General features: G+C 35.0%; 1 protein-coding gene across 2 annotated transcripts in view; it reads right to left on the bottom strand.

Moving 5' to 3' along the window:
• PIGF (phosphatidylinositol glycan anchor biosynthesis class F) overlaps positions 1 to 12,470 on the bottom strand; it is a 36,174-nt gene that overhangs the window by 20,166 nt on the left and 3,538 nt on the right. For both annotated transcript variants that reach the window (XM_032178587.2, XM_058428148.1), the window contains exon 4: positions 11,164 to 11,280. In XM_032178587.2, the coding sequence (XP_032034478.1) occupies positions 11,164 to 11,280 (117 nt within the window). The remainder of the gene's footprint in view (positions 1 to 11,163; positions 11,281 to 12,470) is intronic.

Genomic DNA, 12,470 nt, shown 5'->3' with positions numbered 1-12,470 from the left:
CATTATTTTGTAATAAATAAGATAAAAAAATAGGTAAATTCTTTTCTATTAACTAATTTCTAGCATCACTGACATTGATGTAGTCTCATTTTATAAGTTTCCATTATAAAGCTATTTGAATTCTACGGTTATTGGCTAATTTTTTCAAAGTTAAGGAATATATGCACAGTCAATAGGGCTCAGAATAAATGGCTTCCCTGTGAACAAACTTAAAAAGTGACTAAAGCAATGTTACAGACCAACCTTCATGACACTGTGCTCCAAGTACTTGTCCAAATTATTTGACTCCACTGGAATTCATTACATCAAATATTAATTGAAGTAAACAGGCCATTTTGAGTGCCTACTATGTGCCAGACACTGTATCAGGCACCTGAGGGTAGTTCATAGTCAACACTCATGGTTTAAATACACTGTCATCAAAACAGTGTTTGTTTAAATAGGTTTAATTTTTTGAACTGCTAGTCTCTTCATCTAAAAAAGAGACACTGTACAACTCCTCCTAGTGGCTAAAGGCATTTTACAAAATTCTAATATAAATGTTTTCCTTCCACACTGAATATTAAAACAAATGCCTCTTTGCCACTAAATTTTTTGCCCACATTTATACTAAATTACCGACTTTTTATATGAGTACATCTTTGGTCACTCACTGTATTTTCACTCTTAGTGTCCACAGTGGTTGCTTCAATATAAAATCTATTTCAATACAAAGATGACAAAAAGAGGCTGTTATCTTTGTCTACACAAATAGGTCTTATTGAATGTTTTCACCTTGGCTAGATCACTACTTTTGGCAAGATTTTTGTTTAGTACCATTCAGGAATCTATTTAGTTCACCCAAAGTGATCAGGTTCTAACTTAAACATTCAAATAACAGCATAAAAGAATTGATATGTCAAAAAGCAAGTTTCAATGAACTATATGGGTGTATAGTAGTCAGATTATTACTTTCCTTTATAAGAAAGTCTGCAAATAAAAAAAACAAAAACAAAATAATTTTAATGCCAATGCAATAACTGAATTAAATTAGTACAAACTGAGTATATTATTTAATAAGTATACCAATAAGAAGTTGGCAGAATATTTTAAGAAACCAAATGAGTTGTCCACTTCCAAGTTTCTTGATAATAGTATTCTTTTGTTTTGTTTTCCTGGAGTAACTTAACATTTACTGTAAGGAGAAATCCTGTTAAAATAGTGTCTTTTAGTTATGTATAAAATCCCAATAGTATCAGAATTGATCCTTAACTTGCAGTATGTAGTTCCTATACAGTTCACAAGCTCAAAGCTTTGGTGTTCTCTGTCTTCACATGACTATCATCTGTTCAACGTAAGTTTTCTACAAACATGCAAATAAATACATTAAAAACTAATATATAAACTTATTTCACTTAAAAATATTATAAAACATTTATATTGATTCAACACTAATTGAGATGTCATGCCAATTCAAAATTAGCCTGTTCACACTGAACATCTGAATTGTTCATATTTTAATAATACTAAAAGGGCTGTCTTTAAGTTAAAAAAATACACACAAAATTCTACTGTGTTTTACATATTAAAATACAAGATCAATGATAAAAATATTTAAAGCTCTAAAATCTTCAGTTGATACTTCAAGTATTTTAAATACTTTTTATTAATTAGAACTACAGCATAAGAACTTCAAATTGGAATTTTAATTTCTGTTCTAAATTATTATTGAGTAGGAAAAAGCATGTATTATTCACGTATTTTGTACAATCTCCTTGAATAATAATAGAATTCTTTGAAATTAAAGCTGTGACTCAGGAAGTCCTAGCTAGAGCAATCAGATGAGAGAAAAAAATAAAGGGCATCCAAATTGGAAAGAAAGAAGTCAAATTATCCTTGTTTGCAGATGATATAATCGTATATTTGGAAAAACCTAAAGACTACCAAAAACTATTAGAATTGATAAACAAATTGAGTAAAGTTGCAGGATACAAAATCAACATACAAAAATCAGTAGCATTTCTATATGCCAACAGCAAATAATCTGAAAAAGAAATAAAAAAGTAATCCCATTTATAACAGCTACAAATAAAATTAAATATCTATGAATTAACTTCACCAAAGAAGTGAAAGATATCTACAATGAAAACTATAAAACACTGATGAAAGAAATTGAAGAGGACACAAAAAATGGAAAGATATTTCATGTTCATGAACTGGAAGAATCAATATTGTTAAAATGTCCATACTACCCAAAGCAATCCACAGATTCATTGCAATCCCTATCAAAATACCAATAATATTCTTCACATAAATAGAAGAAACAATCCTAAAATTTATATGGAACCACAAAGACCCAGAATAGCCAAAGCTATCCTGAGCAAAAAGAACAAAACCGGAGGAATCACATTACTTGACTCAAATTATACTACAGAGCTACTGTAACCACAACAGCAAGGTACTGGCACAAAAACAGGCACAGAAACCAATAGAACAAATAGAGAACCCAGAAGTAAATCCATACATCTACAGTGAGCTCATTTCATCAGAGATGCCAAGAACACACACTGGGGAAAGAGCAGTCTCTTCCATAAGTGGTGGCAGGAAAACTGGATATCCATATGCAGAAGAATGAAACTAGACCCCTAACTCTCACCATATACAAAAACCAAACCAAGATGGATTAAAGACTTAAATTTAAGGCCACAAACTATGAAACTACTAAAAGGAAACACTGGGGAAACTTTCCAGGACACTGGATTGGGCTAAGATTTCTTGAATAATACCCCACAAGTACAGGCAACCAAAGCATAAATGGACAAATGGAATCACATCAAGTTAAAAGGCTTCTGTACAGCAAAAGAAACAATCAAGAAAGTGAAGAGACAACCCACAGAATGGAAGAAAATATTTCCAATCTATCTATCTAACAAAGGGTTAACAACCAGACTATACTGGGAGCTCAAACAACTCTACAGGGAAAAAAAACCTAATAATCCAATTAAAAAATAGGCAAAAGATCTGAATAGACATTTCTCAAAAAAAGACATACGAGTGGTAAACAGGTATATGAAAAGGTGCTCAATATCACTGGTCGTCAGAGAAATGCAAATCAATACTACAATGAGATTATCATCTCACCCCAGTTAAAATGGCTTTTATCCAAAAGGCAGGCAATAAATGCTGGCGAGGATGTGCAGAAAGGGAACTCTCATATACTGTTGGTGGGAATGTAAATTAGTACAACCATTATGGAGATCAGTTCTCAAAAAAACAAAAAGAGATCTACCATATGATCCAGCAATCACATTGCTAGGTACATACCCAAAAGAAAGGAAATCAGTATATTGAAGAGACAGCTGGACTCCTATGTTTATTCCATCACTAATCACAATAGCCAAGATTTGGAAGCAACCTAAGTGTCCATCAACAGACTAATGGATTAAAAAAAAAGTGATACATACATGCAGTGGAATACTACTTGGCCATTAAAAAATAATGAGATCCTGCCATTTGCAACAATGTGGACAGAACTGGAGGTCATTATGTTAAATGAAATAAGCCAGGCATAGAAAGGCAAACTTCGCATGTTCTCACTTATTTGTGGGAGTTAAAAATCAAAACAATTGAACTCATGGAGATAGAGAGTAGAAGGATGGTTACCATAGGCTGGGAAGCGTAGTAGTGGGGGTGGGGGTACAGAGAATGTGATTAATGGGCACAAAAAAGAATGAGTAAGATCTAGTATTTGATAGCAAAACAGGGTGACTATAGTCAATAATAATTTAACTGTACATTTAAAAATAACTAAGGGTATAATTGGATTGCTTGTACAACCATACATACAAAAGATAAATGCTTGATGTGAATACCCTGATGTGATTATTATGCATTGTATGTTTGTATCAAAATATCTCATGTACTCCAGAAATGTATATATCTACTATGTACACACAAAAAAATAAAAATTAAAAAATAAAGTTGTGATTCAATATGAATAATGCTAACTACATATTGGAGCAATTTCAGTATAACTAGTAATTTTTTGTGAATATTTATATTATCACTGCAAAACCATAGATCTTTGAATTTTTAAATATTTTTGCTTAAAAGTGAACATTTAAGAAGGCAAACTCTAATGCTTAACAAGTTAATCTAATTATTTCCTAGCTTATTCAAAATTTGACATGCTTTCTATAGTAAAATTTGGAAGTATAACAAAAGTACTAAGAAGAAGTGAACTAACTCTAGTGTATGGTGGAAACATAAAGACTTGGATTCTTCTCTTATGTCAAAGTTCAAATTAACTTCACATTAAATTAAATGAAAAAACCAGCCCTCCTCCACAGTTATCTATGCACTGTGCTCCTTGGTCTGTCACCTAAACTAGGAAGAAATACTGAGACAAACTGCAGTAAGGATTGAAAGTATGATACATAAAATGTTCCCTGACATTTTTTAATCCATTCAACAAACATTTCTTGAGCACCTACTATTTGATTTCATTCATTTCACTCAGTTCTGACATAGCCCTGCAAAGTACATATTAGTTTTATTCTAATCATATTAGATATAAGGATATGTGAAGTTAAGTAGCTTGTCTAAGATCACTTGGCTGCTAAGAAGTAAAAACAGGGCAAGAACCTGTTTTCTGATCCTCAATTACTGGATTCGTCTAACTTCTATACCATCTAATTATCTAGATTCCAATCCCAACTCTACTACTTCCTGGCTACAGAACTGGGGCAAATCACTTAACCTGTCAGCTTTCTAGGTTCTTCATCTAGAAAATGGTGAAAGTGAGTATCTCACTAGATTGCTCTGAGAAACTCTATAATGAAAATCCTTTAAAAGTTATTAAAATATTTTTGCATTGCTATTTCATGTCATGTGCTATGTGATATTATATAAAATGTTTTACATTACAAATTGATAATTTTTAGCCATAGTCCTCTGGAGACTAGGCTGTTCTCCAGTATGTTGGAAATTTTAGGACAACTTTTGCAGTCTACTGAAGTTTAGGTGACATCAGAGAAATCTAGCAATTTCCTGACATAGGCCTACTTTACATAAGCAAGAAGAAAGTTAAGTACTGGCAAAATCTAACTCATTATAACTTTTATTTTGACTAGGTAGTACATTAATGTGGTTCAAATTTCAAAAGATAGCAAAGGATATTCAGTGGAAAGTCTCTTTACTTTGTCCTCTAGCTTCTCAGATCCCCTCGCAAGAGACAACAGGTTTTATCAGTTTCTCGCATGTCCTTCCAGAAATATACATGTATCTATGCCCTCTGACAACTTCTGACATAAATGGTATCATCCTGTACACATTTTTTCACCTTGCTTTTTTCCACTAACTTATCAGTAAATAAAGAGTTTTGTTTTGGGGTTTTTTTCTGTTTTTATGTGTTTAGTTTTTACAAATGCACAGTACTTCACAGTGTGGGTTAAATTTATCCTAGCCCTATCCCTTATTAAAGGATATTTAGGTAATTTTCAATGCTGAAATGAGTAATCTTATATATTCAACATTTTGTAAGGGTGCAAGTATATCTATTGGATAAAATCCAAGAAGTAGAATTGCTGGGTCAAAGAAGTGTATTTGTAATTTTTACAGATACTACCAAACTGCACTTTATAGAGTTTGAACGCTGGAGCTTGCTTCTCAAACCCTTAACACTACCATGTGACCCAGCAACCCCTCTCTTAGGCATACCCAAGAGAAATAAACACCTATGTCCATAAAAAACCTATACACAAATGTTTGATGCAGCTTATTCACAATAGCCAAAATGCAAAATGTGGAAAGAACCTAGATGTCCATCAACTGATAAATGGGTAAACAAAATTTGATATATATCCATACAATGGAATATTATTCAGCCACAAAAAGGAATGAAGTACTGAAGCATGCCATAACATAGATAAACCTTGAAAACATTATGCTAAGTAAAAAAAGGCAGTCACAAAAGATCACATATTATAAGACCCAATTTATAACAAATTTCCAGGATAGGCAAATCTATAGAGACAGTAAGTAGATTAGTGGTTGCAAAAAACCACTGAATTGTATATTTTAAATACGTGATGTGTACAGTATGTGAATTATATCTCAATACTGTTTTAAAAAATACCCACCTCCCAGCTATCCCAGTTTACTACGTGTCATGAGCCAGACAAACCCACATCTGGTGTTAATTTTCCCTCAGATTTCTAACAACCATCTCACCACTTCGCAATAACTCACAATAGGCAACCCTTCTCATGTCTATTTCCAGAAGCAAACCTTTACCAAGGAAACCTTTTCCAAGGAAAAGTGCCATGTTTATTGTAATATTTGGATGCAGGCACACCTTTTAGATACTGCAGATTTGGTTCCAGACCACCAGAATAAAGCAAATTGTACAATAAAGTGAGTCATATGTATTTTCTGGTTTCCCAGTGCATATAAAAGTTATATTTCTACTATATCATAGTCTATTAAGTGGGCAATAGCATTATGTTTTTTAAATGCACATAATTTAAAAATACTTTATTACTAAAAAACGTTAATTATCTGAGCCTTCAGCAAGTTGTAATCTTTTTGCTGGTGGAAAGTGTGGCCTTGATGTTGACGGCTGCTGACTGATTAGAGTGGTGGTTGGGAAGGCTGTGGAAATTTTCTTTCTTTTTTTTTTTTTTAAGACTGAGTCTCACTCTATTGCTCAGGCTAGAGTGCAGTGGCGCAATCTCGGCTCACTGCAACCTCTGCCTCCTGGGTTCAAGTGATTCTTGTGCCTCAGCCACCCAAGTAGCTAGGATTACAGGTGCCTACGAGCACGCCCAGCTAATTTTTCTTGTATTTTTAGTAGAGACAGAGTTTCACCATGTTGGCCAGGCTGGTCTCAAACTCCTGACCTCAAGTGATCTGCCTGCCTCAGCCTCCCAAAGTGCTGGGATTACAGGCATGAGCCGCCACGCCCAGCCGGCAATTTCTTAAAATGAAATTTTAACCATGAAGTTGGTCTCATCAATTGACTCTTCCTTCCAGAAAAGATTTATCTGTAGCATGCCACGCCGTTTGATAGCATTTTACCCAGAGTAGACCTTCTTCCAAAATTGGAGTCAACCCTCTCAAAGCCTGCCATTGCTTTGCTTTATTAACTAAGTTTATGCAATATCCTAAATCCTTTGTTGTCATTTCAACAATATTCATGGCATCTTCACCAGTAGATTCCATCTCAGGAGACCATTTTCTTTCTCATCCAGAAGTAATTCCTCATCTGTTCAAGTTTTATCATAATGTTGCAGCAATTCAGTCACATCTTCAGGCTCCTGTTCTAATTCTAGTTCTCTGGCTATTTCCACCACATTCACAGTGTTTTCCTCCACTGAAGTCCTGAACCTCTCAACATCATTCATGAGGAATGGAATCAGCTTCTCGTCAATGTTGATATTTTTATCTCCTCCCATGAATCACAAATGTCCTCAATGGCATCCATCTAGAATGGTGAATCTTTTCCAGAAGGTTTTCAATTTACTTTTTCCAAATCCATCAGAGGAATCACTATCTATGGCAGCTATAGCCTTACAAAATGTGTTTCTTAAGTAATAAGATTTGAAAATTAAAATTACTCCTTGATCCATGGGCTACAGAATGGATCTTGTGTTGTAGGCATGAAAAAAACATTAATATTCTTGTACATCTCCAATAGAGCTCTTGGGTGACTAGGTACATTGTCAATGAGCAGCAATATTTTGAAAGGATTTTTTTTTTTTCTGAGCAGTAGGTCTTAAAAGTGAGCTTAAAATATTCAGTAAACCATGTTATAAACAGATGTGCTGTCATCCAGTCTTTGTTGTTCCACTGACAGTATAGGCAAAGTAGATTTAGCATAATTCTTAAGGGCCCTAGGATTTGCAAAATGGTAAATTAGCATTGACTTCAACTTTAATAAAGTCTCTAGCTGCACTGGCCCCTAACAAGAGAGTCAGCCTGTCAAGCATTGAAGGTGGCCATTGACTTCTCTCTAACTTTAAAAGTCCTAGATGGCATCTTCTTTCAATAGAAGGCTGTTTTGTCTCCATTAAAAATCTGTTATTTAGCCACCTTCACCAACGATCTTAGCTAGATCTTCTGGATAACTTGCTACAGCTTCTACATCAGCACTTGTTGCTTCACTTTGTACTTTTATGTGATGGTGATGGCTTCTTTCCTTAAGCCTCATGAATCAGCCACTGCTAGATTCAAACTTTTCTTCTGTAACTTTCTCACCTCTCTCAGCCTTCACAGAATTGAAGAGAGTTAGAGCCTTAGTCTGGATTAGGATTTGGCTTGGAATGTTGTATCTGGTTTGATCTTCCATCCAGACCATAAAACTTTCTCCCCATCAGCAATAAGGCTGTTCCACTTTCTTGTCACTCATGTGTTTACTAGAGTAGACTTTAAATTTCCTTTAAGAACTTTTCCTTTGCATTCACAACTTGGCTATTTGGCACAAGGTGCTTCACTTTTAGTCTGTCTCAGTTCTTGACAACCTAACTTTTTCATTAAGCTTAATCACTTCTAGCTTTTGATTTAAAGTGAGAGACAAGTAAACTTTTTCCTTTCACTTGAACACTTAAGAGGCCATAGTAGGGTTATTAACTGGCCTAAATTTGATATTTTTGTATCTCAGGGAACAGGGAGGGGAGAGAGAGAGGGAGGGTGGGGGAGGGAGAGAGAGAGAGAGAGAACATGTTGGTAGGTGAAGCAGTCAGAACATGTACAACGTTTATTAAGATCATCATCTGATATGGGCATGCACCGTGGTGCCCCAAAACAACTACAAAAAGTAACAGCAAAGACCACAGATCACCATAATAGATACAATAATAATGAAAAAGCTTGAAATATTGTGAGAGTTTCCAAAGAAGAGAACACATGCTGTTGGAAAAATGGCGCTGATACATTTGCTTAACGCAGGGTTGCCACAAACCTTCAATTTATAAAAAACAGTATCTGAGCAATATCTGAGAAGTACAATAAAGTGAGGAACAATAAAATGAGGTATGCCTGTATTTTGTAACCATTTTACACATGTAAAACTGTGCTACCATTTTTATTAAGTTCCTATCTTCTCTTTACATGTCACTGACGAATTGTTTTAGTGTTATGACCTAACCCCATCTTTCCCATAAGCTCTGTGGTTTTTATTGCCCATTTTGTACGGAACACACAGGCCACATTACAGCAGAACTAATTGTAAAATCACATGACAGTATTGCCCCCAAATATACCCATTATTAGACATAGATTTGAAAACTGGAGAAATCACTAATCCAAAGTAATAAGATTTCAATCCAATTTCACTATTTAAAAATTTCAAACTAAAAGGCTAAAAGCAATTAATACCATTTGGGATATTATGGTAATAACGTAGAAAATGCTTTCAGTTGTTACACTTCTGTTTTCTAGAGACTTTATGAATATTAGAAGACGGTTCCAAGAGAAAACAAACAGTACTAATTCCTTTTTTTTTTTTTTTTTTTTTTTTAGACAGAGTCTCACTGTGTTGCCCAGGCTGGAGTCCAGTGGTGCGTACTCGGCTCACTGAAACCTCCGCCTCCTGGGTTCAAGCAATTCTCCTGCCTCAGCTTCCCAAGTAGCTGGGACTACAGGCACCTGCCACCACGCCCAGCTAGTTTTTGTATTTTTAGTAGAGATGGGGTTTCACCATGTTGGCCAGGCTGGTCTTGAACTCCTGACCTTAGGTGATCCACCCGCCTTGGCCTCCCAAAGTGCTGAGATTACAGGCATGAGCCACCACACCCGTCCCAAACAGTACTGATTTCAAAGGGAATAAGTCGGTAATTTATGAAGCCAACCTACTCAGCATGCATCTTTTGCTCTCATTGGGCTGTTACCTTTCAAATCATACAAAAATACTCTGTTCATTTCAGTTTCAATGCTTTTATCCATTCTCCTTGCACAAGGTGCCTTTCTCTTCCTTCTTGTTCTCACCAAATCATATACTCTTGACTTAAGTCCATCATAGATCATTCCCATCTCCCCCTCCATTATTTATTGATGCTCTGTCCCTTTGCGTTCCTACAGCACTTATTGCTGGATTTACACATTTGTAATCTGATGTTATTTGCTCATTTTTTTCCCTTGAACAGATAAGCTCCTCAGCAAAAGAATCCTCCTAATAAAGCCAGGTGCAGTGGCTCACACCTGTAATCCCAGCACTTTGGGAGGCGAGGCGGGCGGATCATGAGGTCGAGATCAAGACCATCCTGGCCAACATGGTGAAACCCTGTCTCTACTAAAAATACAAAAATTAGCTGGGCATGGTGGCATGCACCTGTAGTCCCAGCTACTTGGGAGGCTGAGGCAGGAGAATCACTTAAACCTGGGAGGTGGAGGTTGCAGTGAGCCGAACTCATGCCACTGCGCTCCAGCCTGGCGACAGAGCAAGGTTCCGTCTCAAAAAAAAGAAAAAGAATCCTCCTAATACTTCAGAAACCACACAGCTTAGCATAACACAGAGCACAGAGTAAGTGCTCAAGAAGTTCTTGCTGCTGGGTGATAAATAAGAAAGAATCAAATAACCTTCTGACTTTATTAGCTAGATCTCCACTATTTCTGGTGCATATCATTTAAATGACTTTGAAGAAGCTAAAATTTTAACTTAGCCATGCTGAAAATCTATACGGCCGCCAAGGAAATGAAATCTCATAAAACTTGCGCTCTGGTATCTTATCACGACAAAGGCTAAACAAGAAATTATCACTGTTACACAACACATTTTTAGATTGTGGACCCCACTTCTACCTTATAAAATGTATGTAAGCAATTTTATTTACAGCAATTTTATCACAGTGCCAAATTATCCCAGAACCATGGTTTTCAAGGCTTTCTTTTAATAGCAGAATTTTTTTTTATTTCTTCTTTTTTTTTTTTTTTAAAACAAACAAAAGGCTAGGTGGAATTCTACCATACAGAAAAAAGCAGAGCTGATCTTGCTAATGTGGAGGGAGGGGCTTGTAGTTCTGCCTGCCCTGTCCCCAGTCCCCAATTGCAGTGACCCCTTAAGGCATCTCTGAGCACCATCAGCAATGAGAAGCACTCAGAATAATCAGCAAACTGCCATGAATAGAAAAATACTTCATTAATTATATTTTAATTTCAATATCATTATAATATAAAATTAAAACTTACCCATTTCTACTGAAAACTCTTAGCCATGCTTTGAGGTTTGGTCCTAACAAACATAAGCAAGGCACAGTAGTAAAAGCAGACAAAATAAGTGCAAATAAAAATGTTTCCAATGCCAACCTAGAAACAAAAAGATTAATTTTTTAAAAAGTGTTAAAGGTACACATACACATACATAATCTTTATTATATAAATAAAATATGAAATATCTTCCTATGCTTTAATTTGAAAAGTAACATGAATGCCACCAAAATGATGACTATAAATAATTTTACTACCAACATGTAGCTTTAAAAAACAATCTAGCAAATATTTCGCTTTAATGACAGATTTCAGAAGTGTTAAAGACCCTAGGATCCATGCTGAGACTTTCATTGCAAAAACAAACAAACAAACAAAATCCATTTCTAGATAGTTAGCTTTCTCCTCAATAGTCTCTGGAACTTTCTCTACAACTAGTGGTTCAATGTTAACATATATTGGAAACACCTGGAGAGCTGGATAAACTGAAGATTGGCGGGGGCTCTACCCCTAGAGTTTCTGACTGAAGCTTGAGTATTTGCATTTTGATATAATGCTGATGCTGCTGGTTTGAAAACCACATTTGAGAATCACTGTGCCAGACACATTCATTCTATTTTAAAATGGATTAGACAGGAACCACCATTTTCCATTACAAAGGTCTTGTTCTCTCCCATCTAGAAAAGAATAATCTGTCAGTTTAGTGTGTGTATGTAAAACTATGTATAAATATATATATATGTATATAAAACGGTATACTTAGCAACACATATATATGTGTGTGTATATGTATATGTATCTCATCACTCATTTCGCCATGATCATTAGTCACTGCTAAACTGAAGCTTCTCAAACTATGATAAATATTATGTAAGAAACATTCATGAATTTTGTTTCTAAGAATTTGAAATTTGTCAGTTCAGAAAAAGTGTTAAATTTTACCTTTAAATGATAAACACCAGCTTATTAAGTACTTGAATACAGGAATCTATTGATTTTTGTAAGAAAAACTCCATTCAAGTACTTTAGAGTCACATTTATAAGAACCGATATGCTAATTATAACTAACTTACACATATAATCATAGTAAGTTCTCTCAGAGGTTCTAAGGGCCAAATACTTATTGGTATAGTACAGTTTCTCTACTCTCCCTTCTCTCAACATGCAATTGGATAATAGAAGGCTAGGTAACAAGAGTATTTAATAAATTAAGTTATTCTGCTGTTTTTTTTTTTCGAAAAAGAATAACACTGCTAATAATGTTGGTGTCCTTACTTGATCTATTAATG

This window comes from Hylobates moloch, unplaced genomic scaffold (assembly GCF_009828535.3).
Source record: "Hylobates moloch isolate HMO894 unplaced genomic scaffold, HMol_V3 SCAFFOLD_15, whole genome shotgun sequence".
Taxonomy (NCBI): Eukaryota; Metazoa; Chordata; class Mammalia; order Primates; family Hylobatidae; genus Hylobates; species Hylobates moloch.
The sequence above is the reverse complement of the archived record's forward strand: the minus strand, read 5'-3'. Positions and strand labels throughout refer to the sequence as shown.